The sequence below is a fragment of the Stylophora pistillata genome, chromosome 9, assembly GCF_964205215.1.
Source record: "Stylophora pistillata chromosome 9, jaStyPist1.2, whole genome shotgun sequence".
NCBI classification, from domain to species: Eukaryota; Metazoa; Cnidaria; class Anthozoa; order Scleractinia; family Pocilloporidae; genus Stylophora; species Stylophora pistillata.
In genome coordinates, this window is record NC_142527.1 from 10,380,201 (window position 1) to 10,406,327 (window position 26,127).

The 26,127-nt window shown below is 38.3% G+C and overlaps 2 protein-coding genes, 2 long non-coding RNA genes and 1 pseudogene across 8 annotated transcripts in view; 3 read left to right on the forward strand and 2 right to left on the reverse strand.

The window, feature by feature from the left end:
* LOC111337656 (uncharacterized) overlaps positions 1-4,603 on the forward strand; it is an 8,890-nt pseudogene extending 4,287 nt beyond the window's left edge. Inside the window, exons 2-6 of the transcript XR_015991900.1 lie at positions 74-863; positions 1,306-1,801; positions 2,214-2,407; positions 2,512-2,856; positions 3,124-4,603. The product of XR_015991900.1 is annotated as an uncharacterized LOC111337656 (transcript). The remainder of the gene's footprint in view (positions 1-73; positions 864-1,305; positions 1,802-2,213; positions 2,408-2,511; positions 2,857-3,123) is intronic.
* Positions 2,212-7,183, reverse strand: LOC148723228 (uncharacterized). The gene is made up of 2 exons (XR_015991907.1): positions 6,470-7,183; positions 2,212-4,857 (listed from the first exon to the last, which is right to left on the reverse strand). It is a non-coding gene; the product is annotated as an uncharacterized LOC148723228 (long non-coding RNA).
* On the forward strand, positions 6,493-11,213 carry LOC148723229 (uncharacterized). Of its 4 annotated transcripts, none has more exons than XM_088733935.1 (3): positions 6,493-6,514; positions 9,857-10,199; positions 10,501-11,213. In XM_088733935.1, the coding sequence occupies exons 2-3, from the start codon at positions 9,955-9,957 to the stop codon at positions 10,934-10,936; spliced, it is 681 nt and encodes a 226-aa protein (XP_088590061.1). In that variant the 5' UTR covers positions 6,493-6,514; positions 9,857-9,954; the 3' UTR covers positions 10,937-11,213. The 4 variants fall into 4 exon arrangements, with proteins under 4 accessions (XP_088590061.1, XP_088590058.1, XP_088590060.1 ...); XM_088733932.1 differs by lacking the exon at positions 6,493-6,514 and adding an exon at positions 7,763-7,899; XM_088733934.1 differs by lacking the exon at positions 6,493-6,514 and adding an exon at positions 9,144-9,782.
* A 4,772-nt stretch (positions 11,214-15,985) lies between these two features.
* LOC148723230 (uncharacterized) lies at positions 15,986-18,095 on the reverse strand. The gene is made up of 2 exons (XR_015991908.1): positions 17,553-18,095; positions 15,986-16,973 (listed from the first exon to the last, which is right to left on the reverse strand). It is a non-coding gene; the product is annotated as an uncharacterized LOC148723230 (long non-coding RNA).
* Positions 18,096-18,193: 98 nt separating this feature from the next.
* On the forward strand, positions 18,194-25,348 carry LOC111337643 (uncharacterized). The gene is made up of 6 exons (XM_022943979.2): positions 18,194-18,360; positions 19,594-20,555; positions 21,220-21,715; positions 21,987-22,180; positions 22,285-22,629; positions 22,920-25,348. The coding sequence occupies exons 2-6, from the start codon at positions 19,606-19,608 to the stop codon at positions 23,365-23,367; spliced, it is 2,433 nt and encodes an 810-aa protein (XP_022799714.2). The 5' UTR covers positions 18,194-18,360; positions 19,594-19,605; the 3' UTR covers positions 23,368-25,348.
* Positions 25,349-26,127: the final 779 nt, after the last annotated feature.

The window sequence follows — 26,127 nt, forward strand, 5'->3', positions numbered from 1 at the left end:
TTGAATGTAAAGAATATCAATTGAATGGGACATATATTGACCCTGCTTTTTTAATCTTTCATTAAACTAACAGCTCAGAGTCCATGGCTGATGAAACTGGCCTTGCTTTCTCTGGAGGTTCTTCGATCACATGAGAGGGAGAGCTGGATTGATGTGCAACTGGCAGAAACCATTGCAAGGAATCTTACAAACCATCATAATACTTTCCTTGATATTATTCACTGCAGTGATAATGCCCACAGTCGTCTGGGGGTCCTACGTTTTGCCGCTGGCTTACATGATCGATTTGGTATATGGAGACTTGTTGCGGGCTGAGGATGAATGTTCAGATGGTTCAGACTTACCAAACGTCAGTGGCCCGACAAGTAGTGAGGGTAACTCCACCAGCTTGCCTACGCAGTGCAAAATCCAAATAGGTTCAGTTGCACATCGGCGCATCACTTTGTTTTGCACCTTTTCGGTTTTGTTTGTTCTTTTTTATCTCTTCTCTAAGAAAACTGAAAGGTTTCGCTCCATATTGTATTTCATGTCAGTGTTTTGTGGTCTGGGGTTTGCTTTCACTTTCAATCCGTTTTTCATTTTCTCCTACCTTGATGGGCTTATCTTTTTGTTGAAGTTTTTTATCTTTGCGTTCAGCGTTTGGATATGGATCTTTTTTCCCGTTCTCAGGCATAAATCTTCGTTTTTCGTGATTGTCTATTTGTACTCGTATGTGATATATTGGAAGGTGTATAAGGTGTCCCTTCTCAGTGTGCAGTATTCCGATGACTTGTTCTATCGACTTCTTTTTGCTTCTGGAATCGTTCTCTTGATTGTGCCAGTGCTGGGAGCTCTTCAACAACGACTCATTTACGCGTTTAACAGGTAAGTTTGACGCACAAATTCAAACTGAGAGGTAATATGACTTGAAAAAATTGTCAATTTCGGTTTGCAGTTTACGCCAAAGGCTTATAGGAACAACAAACAACGAAATGCCTTGGACTGTAATCATTTAAAATGTTTTTCTCCTATTGAAACAACGATTTTCGCTTAGATTGGAAATAGAAATACAACTATAAGAAAGTTCTTTTCCCATTGCTGGCCAGATCTATGAATCTAAAATGTTGATTTTTGTTGAAAGAGTATAAAGGAGAAAAGTTCTTAGAGCAGAGATGCAGTAATTCAAACTCTTAGGTAGCCATATGTTACCTCATATGGAAGAATCGTCTCATTGTGAAGAGGGAAGGTAGAAAAGCCCTTTCCCCTTTGTGATTATTTTTTTGCATATTCTTGACTGAGAGAGTAACATGTACAACTTATCTTCCGGATGGAGGCTCCAGAAGGCCTTTTATACAGAAGCCAGTGTTGGTTCAACCGGATGTCTCGGCATCGGAATCGAAGATATCTTTCTTGTGACATGCGGTTCGGAGACAAAGCACAAGCAACTGAAAGATGACGAACCTGGACCCCCGAGTCTGGGGGACTTAGAGGATTGAAGCCTGAATACCTGTCAAACATCGTGGTTAATGAATGGAAAACAAACAGGTCAAATGGGGACGCTTACGAGCTACTGATCATGTCACCCACTGGAATAGAGCGCTTGGATCAAGGCGAGCAACAGTTTGAGGACAAACTTAATCCTTGTGATGTTGACCTGTCAGCTGCCATGGCAACCTCAGCTGCTGCCGTTGCTAGAAACATGGGATCATACGATAAGTCCACGGAAGGTTTTAAACAGCTGCAAACCGTGCTCGGATTGGGGATGGGTTCTTCTTTGGTATCTGATATCCAATCTTTGAAAAAGGAGTCTTTCTTTTCTAAGGTAAGGGAACGATAACAACATTTAGCAGTCTCATTACCTACAGTCTCTTTTCCACTGCATAAAATGAAAACGATCTCGATATTTTCTAACCTAACTCTGGTTTTATGTAAAACAAATGACTCAAACAAGCTAAGAAACTTTCTTAGAAAACATGATGTGTTTAAAAGAGAAATAATTTTCCCGCAGCTCACTCGCTACGTTGTTGTACAGCTAGAAATATTCCAAGTGGGTTCTTTACTTTTTTGTGAGTAATTTGTCTTCAAAGTTTATTCGAGCCCTAGCCTCATAAATCCCATTCTAGAACGTAGAATTTAGAGTGTAGAACGTGAAGGCTTTGACAATGTAAAGGTTTCTTAGATGTTCATTAAGGTGTAAGGAGTGTCTGATTATTTCCTTCCTTTTTTCAAAACAGATACTTCCCTTTATTGTGGAGGGAGTTCGTGTCCTTCCATTGCTAACCTTTCCAGTTGTGTATTTTGCCGGAGGAGACGAGAAGTGGGTCGTAATCGGTGTTGCAATATTTTGGGCTATGCTTTTAGTGCTAATTGTTATATCGATCCAGAGGACTGGGGATGAAGATCCCGGATGTCTTGAGAAAGTAACAAGGTAAGAGTAATAAAATTTGTCTAGAGTATGGTTTGTTTAATCCACAATAGGATCACTTGGTTTCACCTTAGTTTTCAATTGACTTCTTGTGTCTTCTTTCCCAGATGGCTCATTGTCCACGTGGGTTTTGTTCGCTTTTTGAGACAAATGTTTTTTGTGACGAATGTTGGTCCTTCCCCGCCCGCTATTCTGCGACTCAGTGATGGCGGCCATATTGAAAATCTCGCCATACTTCCGCTATTGAAGAAACGCTTAAAGAAAGTCGTTGTGGTAGACGGAGGCCACAAAGAGTCTGACCAAGAATGGGGAGACTCTTTGTTAAAAGCTCTGTCTTTGGCACGTCAAAAACTGAAATGCTCCTTCATTGGTTTAGATGGCCGTGATGTCATAGAAGACCTGGAGGATAGGTTCGTCAACAAGCCTCTGGGACATCAGCCAAGAAGTTACAGGTTAGCAACTAATTCAACATTATCACACCATTTTGATAAAAACTGGTCATTTTTTTAAATAAAAATCAAACCCACTACACCTTGCAATCACGAGCAAATTTGACTGTTATTGAATTAATTCAAAGGTCCAGTCCTTTGCATTAATTTTTTTTGTAAAAAAAAAAATTTGTAATTTTTGAAAAAATTACATTTAGATTCATTCGCTCATTGAAATCATACATCAGTAAACTCTATCAATTTGATAATAATTGTTTCGCTATGTTACAGGTTTAAGGTCCATTATTACGAAAACGGAACAGTTCTTGAAGAGGCAAGGAAGGTCGGTGAAGGAGAAATTCTGTTAGTCTCTCCAAGACATCCTGACAAGGGAATCAAAAGACAAGAATGCGTGACATGGAAAGAATCACTGCCTGACGTTGACTTAGAAGCAGGTGAGTGGGGACTGGGTCCACAACTGGATGCAAGGGGAGCGGACAGATTGACCTTTTGCTGCTGTGAACGTTGCCATGGCGACTCTCTTCAATGGCTGTCAAAGATGATGTGTGGCACATTCCCTCAACACACCACGGCCAACCAGTTTTTCACTCCGCTCATGTTTGCTGCATACCATTCAGAAGGATACAACGCATGCGTTGAAGCTGAGGCCGCTGAGTTTCTTGGCGCTGCTTAGCAAGAAGAAATTAAATACTTTAATGAATTTCGTACAGGGCTTTCAGCTGTGATCGACGACTGCGAACTCGAATAATGTAGCTACAAGAGGATAAAAAACGTGCGTTCGTGACTGAAGGAATTGAAAGAGAGCATTGAAATGCTTTTCAACTAAGTATTTCAGAAAGGGCACGCGCATTGCATTAATACCATTGCTGATCAAGTTTCAAGCCATTTTTAAATGGCCGCATGTCAGAATTTACAGTTTTCTTACATTTTCTACCGGATTTGTAGTTTATTCTTAGGTCTTTTTAAACTTTTTAAATATGAGTATTTATAGCATTTAAGGCCTTATATCAAGTTTTCATAATAATTACAATAATTTAATAATTTACCAATTTATAAAACGCGTATTTACATGTGCTGATCAATAGCGCTTTACAATCATATGTCTAAGAGAAAGCAAAAATACACTACTGTGAGAATACAATGAGCTATGTTACAAACTATAAAAATTCTTCTTAAAAAGATAGGTTTTAAGTCGAGATTTAAAACTGTTAAGTGATGTTACCTGACGAAGCTCCATAGGTAGGCCATTCCAGAGTTTCGGAGCTGCTGTTGAGAATGATCTTGCTCCCAATGTTGTAAGCATCTTTCCCTTGGGATGGTCCAATAAGAGCTTACCAGTAGACCTGAGCTTGTATAGTGAATTCGATTTTATACTAATAAGATCACTAAGATAAGTTGGCGTAAGGCCATAAATACATTTGAAAGTCAAAAGTAAAATCTTATTGTCAATACGTAAAGAAACCGGCAGCCAGTGCAGCTCAAAAAGCGCCGGTGTAATGTGAGAAAACTTTCCAATGCCAAGAACAAGTCTTGCTGCTGCATGACACGCTGTAATTTAGCGATCTGCACCTTTGGTAAGCCATAGTTAATTAACTATGGGTAAGCCAAACAATAAACCATTACAATAATCAAGCCGGCTGGTTATAAAAGCATGAACCAAAGTAATTAAAGAATCTCTCGAAAGGTATTCTTAATACGTCTCAAGTTATGTAAATGATAGAATGCCGCATTACAAGCTTTGTTTATCAAACCACGATCCAAGGTTTTTAACACATGGGCTCGGACTGATACGATTATTGCCCACAGTAATGGAACACGAATCTAATTCATCAAGCTGTTGTCGTGTGCCGACCAACAAAAACTCCATTTTATCATCATTGATCATCAACCGATCTTGAACCATCCATTTTCTCACTGCATCAATGCACTTTTCCATAGCTTGTATAGCATCAGCTTGAGCAGTGTTGCCATGTGGTTTAAAACTCAGATACAGCTGTGTATCGTCTGCAAAACAGTGAGCATCGGGAAGATAATGTTCCACAATCTTAAACAGCTTAGACGCATATATTATGAATAGCAAAGGCCCTAAACATGAGCCTTGTACCCCGCAGTTCAAGTCAAAAGGACGAGAAAGAACCCCTTGTACAGAAACGCGCTGACTTCTATCAGAGAAGTACGATCTAAACCAGTTTAAAGCAGTCCCACGTATGCCAACCTTGTCAGATAGCCTTTCTAAAAGTATTTGATGATCGACAGTACCTTTTCTCGATGGAATCATCGTTGGTTAGCCTACATCGTTAACACTCCTATATATATATATATATATGCATTTATATATTCATATATATATTTAAAAATCATTCCACGAGCGTGCGTTGGATATGAGATGATAGATAGCCAACGAGGCGCGTAGCGCCTCGTTGGTTATAATCATCTCATATCCAACAAGCGCTCGTTGAATAATTGTTTTATAAAAAAAACGCCCCCAAGATATTAGAAAAATCTTCTCGACTTTACTTTGTAAGAAGAAACCGGATGTTACAATGTACAGATTTTAGATTATGGTATATTGGCTTATATACCATAATGGCTAATCCAATAAAAAGTCTTGAATTGCATTATCCAATGATCCAGTTTTAATATACATATATATATATATATATATATGTATATGCATAGTCATTTATATATGCATGCATGCTATTCAAACTTATTAGAGACCTTCGTACTTGTGAAAAAACCACAAAAATTAAATTAGCCTGAGAAAAACCTCCCTTACTCTCTCTCACCGGGTGACCAGCGAGTCGACACCGGCTCAAGTCCAGTGTATTGGAAGATAAGTTTGAGATGGCAGGACTCCGCTGTTGTTCATGGCAGTTACTCAGCAGCTCGTTCCTCATTGATTGAAGTGTATTCGTGATTGGTAATCTTTGCCAATTTTCTCCATCAGTTGCCGGCTTCGCTCCATCTTTAGTTTGTTATGATCTCATGCGTGGTAATTCGCGGTAATTCGCTTTTAATTCAGTTAAATGGTGACCACGACCGCTTTACAGAAGTTACCGCCCAATAGAGGTGAAAATTACAGTACTGAAGGGGAAAAAATTGCAGGACTTTGACAACTGATCGCGTAATACAGGGTACCGCTTAGCGCGGTGCCCCATAATTCTGATTCCACTGCGTTACGTTTGCTATCCCATCAGGCTTGGAGGATTGATTTGTTTTGCTGTGAAGTGAAATTCTTGTTATTTTCCTTTTTACGCAATTTTAAGATTTTTTCGTTCATTGTAATATTTCGTTTACTTTGAGAAGCAATCGATTATTTGAATTTGACCACTTATTTTATTTTCGCGTGCAAACTCGTTGGAAGATGGTTATGTAAAGTGATATCTGCCGACTCGTTCATACGTTCAGAGCTTATCCCAGTTTTTGTTGCATAAGTTGACTGTTCACGGAATATTACAACTTTATTCCTTAACCCTCTGACTACCGTGAATGATCAACGCAGAATTTCTCCTTACATTATCAATATAATATCAAGCAGCCAAGTGATGAGAATAAAGAAAAATGTCAGTCAGGGGATGATTGGTCAATCAAATGCCAAATTCTCCAAACTTACCTCATAAGAACTTGGTGAGAGAAAGGCACTAAAATCCTAGAGGGGGTAAGGTTTTGAAGAAACTGTGGTACTGCGTGGGAGGGGGGTATAAAAATTTTGGTATTCTTAACTAATGCAAATTGACCAGCAAAAAGTTTCTAAAGCTGACATTTTTAGCGCTAGCCCTTCATCATTCGCTCTGACGAAGGGCTGCTGTTTGTAGTGTCAGGTTTAGAAACTGCTGATGAACAGTGGCCAATTCACATTGTGAACGGCTCAGTAGAGAAAACGGAATCATCAATGAAATACTAGCTTACTTTCTATTACTCTACTCTACGTGATCTTGTGGCTTAATCATAGTCACAATCGATTGTGTGGATTTTCTGTTTAATTAAACTAGACAATGTGATCCACCGCAAATATTTGCAACTGATGAAATATTTAATAACCCCTTCGACCTCTCTTTCCTGTTTTTCATCAGTGTTTGATATTTGGATTGACGCCCTGACGTGCTTTACTGACTGAAGAATACGTACGCTAATACAATAAAATGGCTAAATGTCTAAACGAAACGTACTTGACTCAAGAAAAAAAGTCTTTAGGATATAATTTTTCTTCAATGTATCAAGTTAAAGATGACATCATGTTGATGCGTGACGGGAAAGAAGTTTATATTCATTCGCGTGCATTTGTTGTCAGAGGTCCTTTGCATGAGCTGATCACGTGACTGCTGACTATGAAAAAACCAAAAGCAAGATAAAACAACGGGAAAAAAAAAACAGTCGAAAAAACTGCAACAGTGATATTTAATAGCAAGTGTTCCCCATTTTTAGACCATTGATAGTTAAGGATGAGATTTTTAGACGGGTGGAAAACTGTATTAGATTTTCAATCTGTTAGATGGTACGGATACTAGAATTTGCCATTAATTTAGCAGAAGTTATCATTGCAATGGTAGACTACAATCTCGCGCTTGGGCACAAAAATCTCATGATTTAGTCACGTTCTTTCCGTTTGTGGTATTTCTTTTATCCTATATCATACAAAGACCTTTTTTGTATGACTGACAAGGTCATCTCATCAGTCGCTGGATATCACGCCTAGGCCTCTGGTTTGCTTTGCCTCCAATCGTCAAGTAGAATATTAATTGCATGCGCTTTTAAAAACATGATATCCTTCTTAACTGTTATCTATTACAAAAGTGTAACATGTGTGTAACCATTATGCGCAGCAATTCCACGTTACTCGTTGATGTTGTCAGACTTGCCAAGGTAAATCCCTACAGTCACCTGTTGGCGTTGTCACTCGTGTCGGAATGTAAAATAATTATCGGAATGACATCCGGTCACGTATAAGTAATTTTTTGTATGGTCCTCCGTATACAAATACCTGTGAACAGTTCAAAATTGTCAGGGAAACCCCTCCGTAGTTTTTCTGTCAACAAACCAATGGTATTTATAATTCAGTCCCACGTTACTGGAAACACCGAGGGTTTCTAAGGCTATGAGAGGCTTTAACTCTCAGAATCATTTGAAAAAACCTTATATTCTTGTAGATTCTAATCCATAAGGTCAACAATGCAAGCAGACTAACACTTGAAATTGTACTTGAGCTGTCTGTACCAGTAGGTGAACGGTACATTTTTGCAAGGTTAATCGTTTTTCCACAATTATGAGTATTTTTTTTCCACAAATGAATAAAGGCTGATAGTTTCGAAAGAAACTGTTTGGGGCTGCGTCGGTGGGAGTAACGAATTAATTTGGATATATCAACAAAGTTGAAATGGTAAATTGGCCACCGTAACGATTACAAAAGCTGACGTTTCGAGCGTTAGCCCTTCGTCGGAGCGAATAGAAGAATTGTGGGTTGTGTGTGCTTTTAAAGGCGGAAGATGGAGCTACGTTATTGGTGGGAACATGGCAACGAGAAAAACATGAATAAATTAGTGGAATGAAAAGCGTTCGTTGATCCCTGTGGGATTTAGACTGCCGGTTTGAAAGATGAGCTTTTGTTCAAGATTCTTACGGCTTTCCGTGCTACCTAAGTGTAAGGAAAGACCGCAGATTGCCATATGTTGCTTACATTGGCGGAGGTGCACGTGAAGTGATTGGTGATCTTAATGGATCGTTTGGGTCCCGATATTTTATCAGTGTTGTGAATGAAAGGACACGTTTTGCATCGTGCACGAGCGCATTTAAAAGCGCCTGGTTGTTCATTAGTCTGAAAAGAACTTCTGACCAAAAAATTGCCTATGTTTTTGTCGCGTTTGAATGAAATGAGCGGAGGCAGCGAAAAAAGAGTCCTTGTCTCTGGATCGTTTTTAAGTAATTTAAAGTTTTTAAGAATGATGGATTTAACTGAGTGGTTGTGAGGGTGAAACGTGAGAGTGAATGGAATGCGGTCGGAATCTTCCTTATGCGACGTTTGTAGTGCTGAATGTCGATCAATAAGTTGGGCGCGGTGGTAACCCGCTTGAACGACAGAAACAGGGTAACCACGTTTATCGAAAAAATGGCACATTGACTCTGATTTGTGGTGGAAATCAGAGTCATCGCTACATAAACGACGAAGTCTTAGACACTGAGAAAAAGGAATGGAATTTTTAACGTGAGATGGATACGAAGACGAATATAACAAGTAATTATGCGAGTCTGTAGGTTTGTAATACACACTAGTGCACAAACCGTTACCTTCAATTGAAACTTTGATGTCTAAAAAGGATAAATAACTGTCAGAAATTTCCCAGGTATATTTCAGAGCCGGGTGAAAAGAATTGACTGCGGTTATGAATTGAGTGAGCTCAATCACTTCACGTGATCACTTCACGTGCACCTCCGCCAATGTAGTCTATTGCATAACTTGCACTTATTGCAAAAAGATATACATCGGCGAAACAGGCAGAAGACTAGGTGACCGATTCCGAGAACACCTTCGAAACGTGGAAAGGAATGACAAGGACACATCGAAACCAGTCGCTAGACATTTTAATTTACCTAATCACTCTAAGCAACATATGGCAATCTGCGGTCTTTCCTTACACTTAAGTAGCACGGAGAGCCGTAAAAATCTTGAACAAAAGCTCATCTTTCAAACCGGCAGTCTAAATCCCACAGGGATCAACGAACGCTTTTCATTCAACTAATTTATTCTTGTTTCTCTCGTTGCCATGTTCCCACCAATAACGTAGCTCCATCTTCTGCCTTTAAAAGCACACACAACCCACAATTCCTCTATTCGCTCCGACGAAGGGCTAGCGCTCGAAACGTCAGCTTTTGTAATCGTTACGGTGGCCAATTTACCATTTCAACTTTGTTGATATATCCAAATTAATATGGTTAGTTTAATCCACAATAGGATCACTTGGTTTCGTCGTAGTTATCAATTGATTTCTTCTCTGTTCTTTTCCAGATGGCTCATAGTCCACGTGGGTTTTGTTCGCTTTTTAAGACAAATGTTTTTTGTCACGAATCTTGGTCCTTCTCCGCCTGCTATTCTGCTACTCAGTGATGGCGGTCATTGAAAATCTCGCTATACTTCCGCTATTGAAGAAATGCTTAAAGAAAATCGTTGTGGTAGACGGAGGCCACAAAGAATCTGACCAAGAATGGGGAGACTCTTTGTTAACAGCTTTGTCTTTAGCACGCCAAAAACTTAAATGCTCCTTCGTCGGTTTGGATGGCCATGACGTCATAGAAGATATGAAGGATAAGCTCGTCAACAAGCCACCGGGTCACCTGCCTAGAAGTTACAGGTCAGCAACTAATTCAACGATATCACGCCATTTTGATAAAAACCATCTGATCTTTTTCAATAAAAGTCAAAGTCATTACATCTTGCAATCATGAGCAAATTTGACTGTTATAGAATTAATTCAAAGGTCTAGTCCTTCGAATTAATTTTTTTGGAAAAAAATTTTTTATGCAGTTTTTGAAAAAAATCACATTTGGATTTACTCTCATATTGAAGTCATACAATGATGTTGACAATCACGTAATCCTAATGCATCAGTAAAACTTTATCAATTTGATAATAATTATTTCGCTATGTTACAGATTTAAGGTCCATTACTACGAAAGCGGAACAGTTCTTGAAGAGGCAAGGGAAGTCGGTGAAGGAGAAATTCTGTTAGTCTCTCCAAGACATCCTAATAAGGGAATCAAAAGACAAGAATGCGTGACATGGAAAGAAACACTTCGCGACGTTGACCTAGAAGCAGGTGAGTGGGGACTGGGTCCACAGCTGGATGGAAAGGAAGTGGACAAATTGACTTTTTGCTGCTGTGAATGTTGCCATGGCGACTCTCTTCAATGGGTTTCAAGGATAATGTGCGGAACATTCCCTCAACACACCACGGTTAACCAGTTTTTCACTCCACGCGTGTTTGCTGCTTACCATTCAGAAGGGTACAACGCATGCGTTGAAGCTGGGGCCGCTGAGTTTCTAGGTACTGCTCCGCAAGAAGAAATTGTATATCTAAGTGAGGTTTAATCTGTGATCGACGAACTATAAATTTAGACAGGAGAAATGTAGCTGAATTTGCCGGGAGACGGAAAGAATTTAAAGGAAGCATTGAATTACCTTTTAACTAGGTATTTTAGAAAGGGCACAAGAGTTATTTTTCCATATACCGAGCTCAGATGTTGACTAAAACGATGATTTCTTAACTTCTGTTATGAATAATTTATCTACTTATTTTCTAAACTTTGAATTAATCAATCTACGCTGAAGGGAGCCTTGTTCATAAAACACAAATATGTTTATTGAATTTGATCTAGTTGATATTAATTATAACACCATAACTGATCAAGTTTCCAAACATTTATAAATGAATAAAGGCTTATAGTTTCTAAAGAAACTGTTAGGGGTTGCGTCTTGGGGGCGTTTTTTTAATAACAGAATTATTCCACTCGCGCTTGTTAGATATTAGATGATTATAGCCAGCTTGGCGCTACGCGTCTCGTTGGCTATCTATCATCTCATATCCAACGCGCATTCGTGGACTAATTGTTAAATATACCACTTCTTTATATATGCATACATACTATTCAGACTTATTGGAGACCTTCGTAGTTATGAAGCCACAAAATCTAAATTAGAGAGTATGCGTTTTCTCTATTTTCTGAAACATAATTTTTTTTATTTGTAATGCTGTGAATTGTCTTCATGGGATATGTGTCACCACCGCTCCCTTCCCCCCCATAAGAAAATTCAAAATACGGTGAAATCCCCGTATCTGGACCCTTCTCCTACCCTACTCTCTCTAGTGAGCAACGATTCGACGTGGATTCAAGATAATCAGAGTCTATCAATGGTATGCACTGTTTCAAGTCCAGTGTATGGGAAGATAATTTGAGATGGCAGGACTCCGCTGTTGTTCATGACAGTTACTCAACGGCATGTTCCTGATAGATTGAAATGAATTCGTGATTAAGTAATCTTTTCCATCTTTCTCCATCAATTGCCGGCTTCGCTCCATCTTTAGTTTGTTGCAATCTCTTACGGTAATTCATTTTTAATTCAGTTAAATGGTGGCTAAGACAGCTTAATAGATGTTGCCGCCTAATAGAGGTGAAAATCACAGTACTTAAGAGGAAAAAAAGGTTCGGGACTTTGACAACTGATCGCGTAATACAGGGTACTGCTTAATATGGTGCTCCATAATTATGGTTCGACTGCAATACGTTTGCTATCCTATCGGGCTTGGAGGGTTGATTTGTTTCGCTGTGAAGTGAAATTTCTGTTATTTTCCTTTCTGCGCAATTTTAAAATTTTTGCGTTCATTGTTATGCTTCATTTACTTTCAGAAGCTAATGAACTTACGCGTACATATGTTTCCCATACGCACAAGTGGTAGCTGGATTGTTGAGAAAAGTCCCTCTTAACAACAAAGTATCGAGGGTAGCGACATTATTTGCTAGAGAAACCATAAGAGATCAGGGCAAGCTGTTTAAGGATCACGCACGGTTTCTGGGAAACCACTCGATTTTTAATCGTCACGATTTATGAGTCACTCGATAAACGATTTGCAGTTTCGAATCTTTTTCAATAACGTCAATTGCCTACTAAGAACGAACTCGTCACAAAGGAACGGCAGGAGTCGCATAGGTCCATCAAACGTTTTAACTTTCGAAGGACTGGCAACAGACTGTGAATTCCCATTACAATCCACGTAATATTCACACCGTATCTCGCTGCCACCGAACATGTTCGCTCCAATGCGTCAAGATGCAAATGACTCAAGTTTGGTTCTGCGCAATTAATCTATTTATTTAATCACTTTCACCAGAGTATGGCAAGGGTCGCACAACAGAGCGAGGCTCCAAATTAAGTGCGCCCAGTATCCCACCCAACCCACCCCAGGGGAGGACATCCATCACACAGTAATCTCGTGTGTGGGAAATTAACGTCTCCTACCTAAATAATTCTAAAATTGCTTATGCAAACCTTTCCAAAAGAGTTCCTTCAATTTATCTAAAACTTGGAGAAAGTCATTAAAAAGCCCTTCAGTTTCAACCTTTGGCATCTGTAGGAACCTACTCCTATATAGTAATATATTATTTTGATTATTGTCTAGTACCATAACAACATTCATTACACTCTAGCAGACAAAAATAAAAACAAGTATACTTATTCATGACCGAAAATGACAAAATTGCGTGACGACAGTAACAATGGCAATAGGGCAGTCCCCTAAAGGTAACTCCAGATGTGCGATACAGAAAGACCGAGTTCAACCAGCTATGTGTCTACTTAAAGGGAAAAAAAGTCAAAACAGCAAATTATATATATCTTGTTAGACGTTTTGCTGTGTAGTATCGCTGAGTATTTTTACGAGTTGTGCCGTATTTTGACGAGCCCGTAGGGCGAGTCAAAATCCTATCCAACACGCTAAACTGTTATTTCAGTGCGGGCGAATTTCGCGGATATTTATTTACTGGGAGTGCGTGACAGGCGCGTTGTTGTGTTGTTGTTTCTATTTTGTTCATTAAATGAAGAAATTTTCTGATCGTCAAGCTGCTTTTCTTCGTTCGATTCATCCAATGAACTTGGATCTATATTTTCCAGCCCTTCTGACTCTTCGTCGTCGGAAATATGATTCAAATTGTCCGCCATTTATTTTTGTTTTTTTCGTAGCTACAATCCAATTCTTTGCTTGCGCGATGCGAGAAAACCTGTTTAACCGGTACTCTACAATAGACGAGTACAAATACCGAGTGATATTTGTACTCGTCTATGGCGTTATTTGTACTCGTCCAGGTGTAGTTGGATAATAATCAGCGATACTACACAAAAAAACGTCTAATAAGTTATATATTATCCAACACGCCAAACTGTTATTTCAGTGCGGGCGAATTTCGCGGATATTTATTTACGAGGAGTGCGTGACAGAAGTATGCGAAGCGGAACGGAATTGGCGCGTTGTGTTGCTGTTTCTATTTTCTTCATTAAATGAAGAAATTTTCTGGTCGTCAAGCTGTTTTTCTTTCTTCAATTCATATAATAAACTTGGATCTATATTTGCCAGCCATTTTGACTCTTCGTCGTCGGAAATATGATTAAAATTGTCCGCCATATTTTTTGTTTTCGTAATTACAATCCAATTCTTCGCTTGCGCGATGCGAGAAAACTTGTTTAACCGGTACTCTACAATAGACGAGTACATATACCGCGTGATATTTGTATTCGTCGATGGCGTTATTTGGACGTTTCTACAAACGAGTCTCATTTCTATAAACGAGTCTCGTTTCTAAAAACGAGTCTCGTTTCTGTTCACAAACAAATGAGTCTCGCTTTAAATCGTTTATCTAGTTACTTCTAAATCGTGACGATTTAAAATCGAGTGGTTTCCCAGAAAACGTGAGTGATCCCATAATCTTGACGTGTCATGTCATTGACGTGACTTTACACACACGTAGTTCATTTCATCCCAAAATTTACACAGGAAACTCTAAGGATGTATAATACATCATTCTCTGAATTTCACGTAAACTACGCTGAATCGTTCTGATGGATTTTAACAGTTTAATGTACGCAATGTAAATGTAAAATGAGAATTTAAGTACAAATATTGTACATTTAGTAAATTTGAATCTGTTCTCAAGACTGCAACAAACTGATTGATGTTTGGGACACATACCTCTCTTAGTATTACGTAGGTTTACATGGGACGCAAAGCTCTGAAAAACTCTTTCACTTTGTTCTCTGAACTTTTGCGTAAAATTTAGCCGAATGCTTCGAGTGGATTTTAACAGCTAAACTTCCCCAGTAAAAAGTTAAAACCTGTACATATATTCAATTCCATACCGCTCTCCATTTCGCTTTTAAAGTGAATTTGTGTTATCGCCTTAAAATTTCGCTTCTATGATGTAATTTACTGCGCATTCTAAATTGCGGTCCAGTTGTGATGTTTTTGAAACCGCATACATAAGTAGCATCTTATGAATTGATTGTTTCTTGGTCACGTTCACGGAATTTCAACTCAGTGGGAAAATAAGTAACCCGTTTAAGCGATCGCAGTCGACTAATCTTGAACAAAAATTTAGCTTAATCAATTTTGTAGTCATTTAGAGCGAGTTTGGGCCGAGTTATATTTACAAGTAATGGATCTTTAAAAAAAAAAGAGATCTCCAAATTGTCGCTGATTCTCTACTCAGTGGAAATTTACAGGAATTATCATATCATCTTTTTTGATGGATCAAAAAAGAACTCTATACTCTATGTTCTTCTCTTCCACGCCTTAAATTATATCCCTTCAGCAAACCAATGATATATTGTGTTAGATTACGGATATGAGACCTGTCATTTGTACCTTTTTTAAGGATTCCTTTTCTCAAAGGAGATAGATAACCGAGTGCGTGAAATGCAGAAGCGACGGGAGAGCCATCGAATTGAATTGTATCCGCTCTTGTTTGGTTCCCACTCATTTTCTTTCTACGAGAATTCACCTCTCATCTACTTTTTTTGTTTGCCTGATTTACGGTTTCTTTTTTATTTTCTTTTTGCTCCGCATCTCTAGCGCCAGCTAGCCTGTCCACGATTATAGTATGGATTTAGTGAGTTCAGTATCGAGGAAACAAGGAGAGATATTTGATGTGTTTTGAACCCAGCGCTATTATTGTTCAAACCAGTGTTGTAAACGAAGGTTTTGTGTAACTTATAGACTAGCTACAGTTAGACCCTGAATGAGAATGTACGTGCGAATATTAAAAAAAAACCCTAATTTTTTATATCTGTGGTCACGACTAGGCCAGAATGATCGACGTTTGGTTGGCACACCTGTCAGATCGTTGTCGTTAGTTTATACGCACATTTCATTCATTGTGTCTTCAAATTTACACAGGAGGCTCCAAGAGGGTTCTTTACATCATGGCCTGTTTTTGCTCGTTTATTTAGTCGAATGATTAAGCCGAATGATTCTAGCGAATTTAAACAAATAAATGTACCCGATATAAATTTTGTAAATTTTGAATCTTCTCCAAAAATTGACCTCGAATGACGGATGTTTGGGTCGCACACCGCATGACGTGAGTTAACACACGAAGCTCCAAGGATGTCTTTAATTTGACAAAATTCTGTGAATTGTCACGTAAATTAAACCAAATGGTTCTGATGTACCAGTAAAAAGTTGAAACCTGTACTTAATTTTTCAAGTCCATATTACTCTCTTCATAGCTCTTACAGTGATTTTATAATGTCGCTATGGTATTTTTATCACTAATTCCGGTTAAGTTGTAATGTTTTAGAAACCGCATGCATAAGCAACCTAACTTATCAATTGTCTGTTTCTTGGCCTTAAACCAATTTTAATAGTCATATTTGCGTAAGAATGACCTGTTCATTTCGAGAACCGAGAAAGAAAGCCAACTGTGTTTGTAGCACAATAAACCTACGAGAGCCGTTTATGTTGACTATCCTTTACCTCTTTTAACGAGTCAATCACCGACACCCCAAATATTACGAATTTTTTGTAAATTCGCCTTGGGGAATTTTCTTTCCAGTACGGGAACAAAGCAGGCACCCCCGAGCGGGCAAGATGGCCCCATCTTACCCGCTTGGGCAGCCAATCAGAACACAGGATTCGCTTCATATTGCCCCCACGGAAATTGTAAGCGATATCATAAAACTGGTTCAGTACTACATGCGGTCTGATTAAGATTGTAGAAGATTTTTCCTCACTACTAAATGGGCATCGGGTACTCACAGTCACTAAACGTTATTTTTCAACAAACGCAAGCGTTCATATGTATTCTTGATACTGGTTAGATTGTGGACGTAAGGCCAGTCGACGTCATTTTCACCCCACCAAAGGATTTCTTTACGTAAGGGGGAAAATAAAAAATTGGGTGCGAGAAATACAGAGGCGAAGTGAAACCATCAAAGGAAGAGATATCCCTGACGTTTCCCCCTCGTCTCGCCTTTTACGAAAATCTTCTCTCCTCTGCTTCTCTCCTCTCCTCTTTTGTCTGCTTGTTTTTCAGTAGTTTTTTGTTTGCTTTATTTTCCCTTATCTCTATCGACAGCCGACCTGTTCGTGAGTAAAGTTTGAATAAATTGTTTGAAAGAAGTGAACTGTTTCATGTTTTCTCCAGCTTTTATCTTGGGAGTAGTATTTATGACGAAAGATTTGTAAAGCTAGGACTGCTTTCAGCTCCAAATGAAAATTAAAGCGTGATCTGTTATCAAGACTTAATAGAAGTGATCGACGTTTGAGTGATACACCTCACTGAGTATTGACGTTAGTTTACACAGGAAGTTCTGATGAAGTCTTTAACATCATTCTCTGCATTTTCATGTAGACGTGGCGGAACAAGTTTGATGAATTTAACGGTCGAATGTACCCGTTGTAAATGTGCAATGAGATTTAAAGTGCAAGTTTAGTGAATTTTCTAAGTTTTGAATCTGTTTCTCAAGACTGTGCCAAACTGTTCGATGCTTAAGTAGAACACCTCTCTTTATTGACGTGAGTTTAGGCAGGAAACTCTAAGAAAGTCTTTTACATTATTCTCGGAACTTTCACGTAAACCAAGCCGAATGGTTCTGGTGAAATTTTAACAGCTAAATGTACCCGCAAAAATTTGAAACCCTCATGTTTTCAAATCCATACCGTCTCTCGAACTCCTCTTCGCTTTTACAGTGATTTCATGATATCTTCTACAGGTTTTGCTGCTCTAAAGCGTGATGTTTGCATTGTCGATTGCAGTTTCATTGAGATGTCTTAAAAACCGCATGTATAGATGACGTAAACCCATCTGTCATGTTTGTGAAAGTTCAGTTCCCGGAAAAAAAAAAAAAGTAACCCGCTTAAACGGTTGCGGTCGAATCTACAAGCAAAGATTGAACTTGCGCCGAAAACGTAGCTCATTCTTGCAGTCGTTGGGAGAAATTTTAGCGCTGAAATAACAGTTACAGGTAAAGGATCTTTGAAGAATAAAGGCTGATAGTTTCTAAAGAAACTGTTTGGGGCTGCGTCGGTGGGGTTAACGAAATAATTTGAATATATCAACAAAGTTGAAATGGTAAATTGGCCACCGTTACGATTATAAAAGCTGACGTTTCGAGCGTTAGCCCTTTGTCGTCGATCTTTGAAGAAACTGTGCACTCGAACAAAAAAAAGCCATCGAGCGACAGCGTGACGATGGACACAACAGCACCCGTCAATAAAACAATAGGCTTTGATGTGTACGTGATGTTATGACTTAACTTTGTGAGTTTAAGCGGAAGTTGCGAACACGAAAAGAAACAATATTCACGTGGTCATCAAGTTATTATATAAATGCAAACATCGAAACATTATCAATTAACAAAAGAAGAAAAAAGAAAAAAGAAGTCAGCTAATCTGAGAGGAGAGTAAATCAACGAGAAGTGTTGCAAGTCATAATAAGATTAGGAGTCGAAGTCATCTACATCAGTAGGTACGAACAGTTTTCACTTACACTTCTGTCCCTTACATTTGCTTTCCAGTTAAACTTTCTTTTTCTAAAAGCGCCATTTCATCAAAGTAAACTACATTGTTAGTTTGGTTTAGCATGATCGGTTCACTTTTATTTAACGTTAGCTTAAACGTGTCAAGGTTTGGCTGTGTCAAGGTTTGGCTTTTTGCTTAATTAGTATATATACGCGACTTATGGTTCAAAAATACGAAAAGTATGGGCAGCATCGAATCCATGATTGATATTGGCTTCAAGATTACGAATTAATCAAAATTATAACAAAACTCTTGAACGTGATTTGTTTTCACCACTGAGTCCGATTTGAGCAAGAATCTGCGATATAAATTTCAAGTGCTAATTTTATGTTTAAAAGCTGGAATTTCTTGATATCATGCACACCTCTTGTAAAACGTAATACTGCTATCATTCTCAATGGCTATTGAACCCCAGATCATTCTAAAGTGTCATCAAAATTTCTTATTCGGTAACTAACCGGTAGTATCTAAGCTGCCAAAGCAAAGTATTAGCTGTGAATACCACACGCAAGCGAGAGCTGTAGGGAATGGCAGGCGGAAGAGTCTTCTCTCTCAATGGACCAAGATTTTTAACAGTATTTGCTAAAAACCAAATTTAAAGAGAACAGCAAATCCTTGTTCACTGTAACTTTACTCTGACTGTGCGACCAATCCATTACCACTCAAACGCTCATCAATCAGTTTATCGATATAAAAGAGTGGGATGGAGTAACCAGATTTATTAAAAATTAGATCATTGGATAATGCAATTCAAGACTTTTAATTGGCTTAGCCATTATGGTATATCAGCCAATATACCATAATCTACAAATATGGCAAGCGTACTTGTCAGCTTAAAATTAAAAGGGAGCTAAAAATTGAATAAAATTTAATAATTTAATTTAACGTTTTTAATAAAACAATTATTCCACTCGCGCTTGTTGGATAAGAGATGATTATAGCCAACGAGGCGCGTAGCGCCTCGTTGGCTATCTATCATCTCATATCCAACGCGCGCTCGTGGAATAATTGTTAAATATACAACTCACTCAGAGGTTCGCATTACCTTAAATATAAAGTTTACAAAAAATCCACCCGAAATAACTGAGTTAAGTTCTAGTAATGTAAATTGAGTGTAAAATATATCAAGTGAGTGACACACATTACGAACTTGCTTTTCTAATCTGTGATTAACTAACAGCTCAAAGAGTCCATGGCTGAGGAAACTGGCCTTGCTTTCTCTGGAGGTGGTATCAGGTCAGCGGCGCTATGTTCTGGAGTTCTGCGCAGGCTCTTACAGCGCAAGGCCAAGATCGACTACTTAAGCTGTGTTTCAGGGGGAGGTTACACAGGCACGGCCTACCTGGACTGGAAATACAGACATGGAAAGAAAGACGATGCAAAATGGCATCAGGAGTTCTTCGATCATATGAGAGAGAGAGCTGGATTGATGTGCAACTGGCAGAAACCTTTGCAAGGAATCTTACAAACCATCATAATACTTTCCTTGATATTATTCACTGCAGTGATAATGCCCACAATCGTCTGGGGGTCCTACGTGTTGCCGCTGGCTTACATTATCGATTTGACTTACGGAGACCTGTTGCGGGCTAAGGATGAATGTTCAAATGGTTCAAACTTACCAAACATTAATGGCATGACAAGTATTCATGGTAATTCGGCCAGCTCGCTTACCCAGTGCAAACTCCAAATTGGTCCAGCTGCACATCGGCGCATCACTTTGTTTTGCACCTTTTTGGTCTTGTTTGTTCTTTTCTACCTCTTCTCTAAGATAACTGAAAGATTTCACTCCATATTGTATTTCATATCAGTGTTTTGTGGTCTTGGTTTTGCTTTCACTTTCAATCCGTACTTCATTTTCTCCTATCTTGATGGGCTCATCTTTTGGTTGAAGTTTCTTATCTTTGCGTTTAGCGTTTGGATATGGATATTTTTTCCCCTTCTAAGACATAGATCTTCGTTTTTCGTGATTGTCTATTTGTACTCGTATGTGATATATTGGAAGGTGTATAAGGTGTCCCTTCTTAGTGTCCAGTACTCAGATGACTTGTTCTATCGACTTCTTTTTGCTTCTGGAATTGTTCAATGGATTATACCGATGCTGGGAGCTCTTCAACAACGACTCATTTACGTGTTTAACAGGTGAGTCTGACATAATAATTCAAGCAGGTATTCTTTCCCGTTCTTAGACATAGATCTTCGTTTTTCGTGATTGTCTATTTGTACTCGTATGTGACATATTGGAAGGTGTATAAGGTGTCCCCTCTTAGTGTCCAGTACTCAGATGACTAGTTCTGTCGACTTCTTTTTGCTTCTGCGTAATACGACTTGAGAAAAATACGACTTAATAATAGTAATACGACTTTGCTTCTATGTAATACGACTTGAAAAAATTATCAATTTCGGTTTATGGTTTGTGCCAAAGGCTTAAGACCAGCAAACAATGAAGTGTCTTGTATTTTAATCATTTGAAATGTTTTTTCTTCTTTGTAAACGTCAACAGACGACAATGATTTTAAAGAAATTGGAAATAAGAACACACTCATGAGAAAGTTCTTTGCAAATTGTTGGCTAGATCTATGAATCTAAAACACTAATTTTTGTGAAAAGAATAAACCTGAGATCACAGACAAAGGAAAAGAGTTCTTAAAGAAGAGATGCAAAATAATGTGAACTCTGAGGTAGCCCATACGTTACCCCATATAGGGGAATCGAATCATTGTAAAGGGGAGAAGCAGAATAGCCTTGAACCCCTTTTTTTGCGTATTCTCGACCGAGAGAGTAACACGTACAACGTAACTTTCAGATGGAGGCTTCAGAAGGCCTTTTACACAAAAGCCAGTGTTGGTAAGACCGGATGTCTCGGCATCGGGATTGAGGACATCTTTCTTGTGACATGCAGTTCGGACACAAAGCACAAGCGACTTAAAGATGATGAACCTGGACCCCTGAATCTTGGGGACTTGGAAGGATTGAAGCCCGAATACTTATCAAACATCGTCGTCAATGAATGGAAAACAAAAAAGTCAGATAAGGACGCTTACGAGCTACTGATCATGTCACCCACAGGAATAGAGCGCCTGGATCAAAGCAAGCAACAGTTTGAGGACAAACTTAGTCCTTCTGATATTGACCTGTCAGCTGCCATGGCAACCTCAGCCGCTGCTGTTGCTAGTAACATGGGATCATACGATAAGTGTACGGAAGGTTTTAAACAGCTGCAAACCGTGCTCGGACTGGGGATGGGTTCTTCTTTGGTGTCTGATCTCCATTCTCTGCAAAGAGAATCTTGCCTTTTTAAGGTAAGGAAAAGAAAGTAATATTTATCGGTTTCTTTAGTTTCAGTCTATTTTACATGAAATGAAACTGATCTCGAAACTTTCTTTTTTTTTTCTGTGAGTAACCTGTCTTAAAAGTTGCTCAGAACCCTAAAATTCTAAATCCCATCTTAGAGCGTAGAATTTAGCGTGTAGGACATGATAATGGCTTTGACAATATGAGGGTTTCTTAGATGTTCATTAAGATCTAAGGTTTATTTGTCTGGCAATTCATACCTTACTTTTTTCAAAATAGATAATTCCCTTAATTGTGGAAGTGATTCGTGTCCTTCCCCTGGTAACCTTTCCAGTTGTTTACTTCGCTGGAGGAGACGAGAAGTGGGTCGAAATTGGTGTTGCAATATTTTGGGCTTTGATGTTGGTGTTAAGTATTATATCCGTCCAGAGGACTGGGGATGAAGAGCCCGGATATGTAGAGAAAATAACGAGGTAAGAGTAATTAAGTTCGGTTGAATTATGGTTTGTTTAATCCACGGTAGGATCGCTTGGTTTCACCTTTTTTTCAATTGATATTTTTCTCTTTTCTTTTCCAGATGGTTCATTGTCCACGTGGGTTTCGTTCGGTTTTTAAGACAAATGTTTTTTGTGACGAATGTTGGTCCTTCCCCGCCCGCTATTCTGCGACTCAGTGATGGTGGCCATATTGAAAATCTTGCCATACTTCCGCTATTGAAGAAACGCTTAAAGAAAATCGTTGTGGTAGACGGAGGCCATAAAGAGTCTGACCAAGAATGGGGAGACTCCTTACTAACAGCCCTGTCTTTAGCACGTCAAAAACTGGATTGCTCCTTCATTGGTTTAGATGGCCGTGACGTCATAGAGGACCTGAAAAATAAGTTTGTCAACAAGCCTCTGGGACACCAGCCAAGAAGTTACAGGTCAGCAACTTATTAAACGCCATTTCGCCATATCGATAAAAACGGATGTTTTTTCGAGAAAATGAAAATTATGTTATCTTATAAACCTTACGAACAAAACAAACTTCATAGGCAAATTTCACTTTCATAGAAGAAACGTCTAGTTCTTTGTATCTAATTCTTTTTTAATTTTGAAAAAATCACATTATGATTCATTCGATTTTTGAAGTCAAGCAATTATTAGTGGCACTCACATTATCATAATCTGTATCATAAATGCGTCAGAGAAAAATTATGTCGCTATGTTGCAGGTTTAAGGTCCATTACTTTGAAAACGAAACAGTTCTTGAAGAGGCAAGAAAAGTCGGTGAGGGAGAAATTCTGTTAGTCTCTCCAAGACATCCTGACAAGGGACTCAAAAGACAAGAATGCGTGACACGGAAAGAATCGCTGCGTGACGTTGACTTAGAAGCAGGTGAGTGGGGACTGGGTCCGCAACTGGATGCAGAAGAAGCAGACAAATTGACCTTTTGCTGTTGTGAATGTTGCCATGGCGACTCTCTTCAATGGCTGTCAAAGATGATGTGTGGCACATTCCCTCAACACACTACGGTCAATCAGTTTTTCACTCCACGCATGTTTGCTGCCTATCATTCGGAAGGGTTTAACGCATGCATTGAATCTGAGGCCGCTGAGTTTCTGGACACTGCTCGGCAAGGAGAAATTAGAGGTCAGAATCAATTTGGAATGGGAGTTTGAATTCTGATCGACGAGAGCGAACTGTAAATTTAAACAGGAACAATGTAGCTGTAAGAGATTAATAACGTGAAATTGTACAGTGCATGTGCCAGGAGGAATTCAAAGCGAGCACTGAATTACCTTGAAGTATTTTGGTAAAGGCACGAGAGTCGTTTTTCCATATACCGAGTTCCAATGATATTGATGATTACTATAACAAAAGTTCACGTTGATAAAATATCTATTTATCTATTTATTGATATATAAACGTTTAACAGAGTTAATATACTGAGTTCATGTGATATTGATGATTACTATAACAAAAATTCATGTTGCTAAAATATCTATCTATTTATTCATATCTAAACGTTTAACAGAGTTAATATACCGATTTCAAATGAAATTGATGATTACTATAACAAAAATTTATGTCGCTAAAATATCTATTTATCTATTTATTCATATCTAAACGTTGAACAGATGACGATTAAATCTACGCTGCGAGGAACATTGTTTTTAAAAATGCAAACATATTTCTTGATTTTTATTTATTGAATTATGACGCCATTGCTGACCAAATCTCCGGCCATTTTTAACTGGTTGTAAATCAGATTTTTCAATTTTCTACATTTTCTTCTGGATGTTAAATTCATTCTTATATCATTCTATTTTACTCTTACGTTAAGAATATTTATTGCATTTAAGGCCTCATTTTTTACTCAATACATTTTTCATATATATATATATATATATAGGAAAAATATTGTAGTACACGAGGACGGACAACTTCGAGCTAAGAAAGACTTAGCTCGAAGTTGTCCGTCCTCGTGTACTACAATATTTTTCCTATTATTTATCGAGGTTTGGACTGTGAATCCTTTTGGATCCTTCTGGCGCGGCGTCACTGTTGGCTCGAGGCCTTTTAACTTGTTATATATCTTTATACTTAAATAGAATAAATGTTTGAAAAGAAAATTTGACATGATGGCTAACGCCCTTGGTCAGAGCGAATGACGAATTTAGTGAAGGTATTTGCTAAATCTTTCTTATTAAGATCTGAATCAGGGTTTCCCTTGTATACAGGGAAATGCGATTCAAGACTTTTTATTGGCTTAGCCATTATGGTATATGAGCCAATATACCATAAGCTAATATCCGTACATTGTCACATCCGGTTTCTTCTTACAAAATAAAGTCAAGAAAATTTGTCTAATATCTTGGGGGCGTTGCTTTTAAATAAAACAATTATTGCACTCGCGCTTGTCGGATATGAGATGATATTAGCCAACTCGGCGCTACGCGCCTCGTTGACTATCTATCATCTTATATCCAACAAGTGCGAATGGAATAATTGTTAAATATATATGATTCGCCATTTGTCATTCGCTCTGACCAAGGGCGTTGGCTCTTGGTCAGAGCGAATGACGAATTTAGTGAAGGTATTAGCTAAATCTTTCTTATTAAGATCTGAAGAGGGGGAAAGATGTGACAGTTCTTGGTTATATTTCAAGGCTTTATCAGCAATAAATTTTTTATTTGAAATATTGATTACGTCATGTTTTTCCAAAAAATTACTGAATTGCCGCAAGGACATTTTAAAACAAAAACTCACAACAGTCGCGCATTTTATTCATAATGTTTTACCGTCATTTTAGTAGTTTTAATTTTGCTGTACGAAATTTATTCTTTATTTAGTTATCATTTATTTATTCATTAACTACTTTGTTTGACGTCGCATCACTGTAATGAGCGCCCTTTGAATCCTGGAGAAGAGGCGCTATCTAAATAAAATACTGCTATTTATTACTATTATTGTTAAAAATAAGGCTCGCCGGTAATTTCTCTTGAGTGTTTTGCTTTAATGTGAGTTAAATGATTTAAACGTTAAATAAAGCCTGTTAACATTTTAAACCCTAAGAGTTACCACCATCTGATTATTCTTAAAGTAATAATTCTGAGTCAATCATCAGCATCCTGAGAATAAAAAAACAATTACCGCTGACCTGAGAAGCTTTGATTTATTGTTAAAGAAATGTATAGAGAAGAGTACGAGAACAGGGTGTCGCAAAGACAGAGTTATAATAAAGGACGACAAACAATCGATCACCGTTCCATTAGAGTGTATTCAAACGATTAAAACGTTTCACAACAATATCAAGTGGTGGCCATGAACGTGAACAAGGAAAAAAACTAAACCTTGTGTTTCTCGCGTGGGTTACACGAGCAAGATATAATACCAGAAACCGCTGACCGCACGGGTAATGATTACAAACAATCAACTATAATAGGAAATGAAATGTTCTCGAGTCATAACGTTCAACGATTACTCCTTAAGTCATCTCGACACATGGACACAATGGTGCTTTGTGTGCAAAAGGTTAGGACTTCGTAGCCGTACATGGTTTTTGTAGTGAATCGATTGCTGATACGCTATTTTTTATTTACATCACCTTCCAAACTCTCATAAATCAGTGAAATTATATTGAATTTACCTAAACATCCACTGTTTTGTTTTTTTTTCAAAACAGGACCACTATCTCTTTATTTTTTGAAAATATTACCATCCCGTGCCATTTACAAAAGTTCAGAACTTCTAGAACTTTTCAAGGTATTGTTTTCTCAATAGACACAGCCAGAGTGATAAAGGCAACTTAGATTCCACAAATGTGTCGCTTTTATTAAATGTATTACAAACCAAACCGTTAGGAGATGGGTTTAGAATTCCAGTGCAACAGGTAAGTTACAACAACTATATAATCAGAAAGAACTGCGTGCGAGTGT

Bases quoted from the DNA above. Each gene is read 5' to 3' on its own strand.
- LOC148723229 (XM_088733935.1), top strand. From the start codon at position 9,955: ATGGCGGTCATTGAAAATCTCGCTATACTTCCGCTATTGAAGAAATGC. The intron at 10,200-10,500 runs GTCAGCAACTAA...GCTATGTTACAG, and splicing joins CACCTGCCTAGAAGTTACAG to ATTTAAGGTCCATTACTACG.
- LOC111337643 (XM_022943979.2), top strand. From the start codon at position 19,606: ATGGCTGAGGAAACTGGCCTTGCTTTCTCTGGAGGTGGTATCAGGTCA. The intron at 20,556-21,219 runs GTGAGTCTGACA...CGTAACTTTCAG, and splicing joins CTCATTTACGTGTTTAACAG to ATGGAGGCTTCAGAAGGCCT. The intron at 21,716-21,986 runs GTAAGGAAAAGA...TTTTCAAAATAG, and splicing joins GAGAATCTTGCCTTTTTAAG to ATAATTCCCTTAATTGTGGA.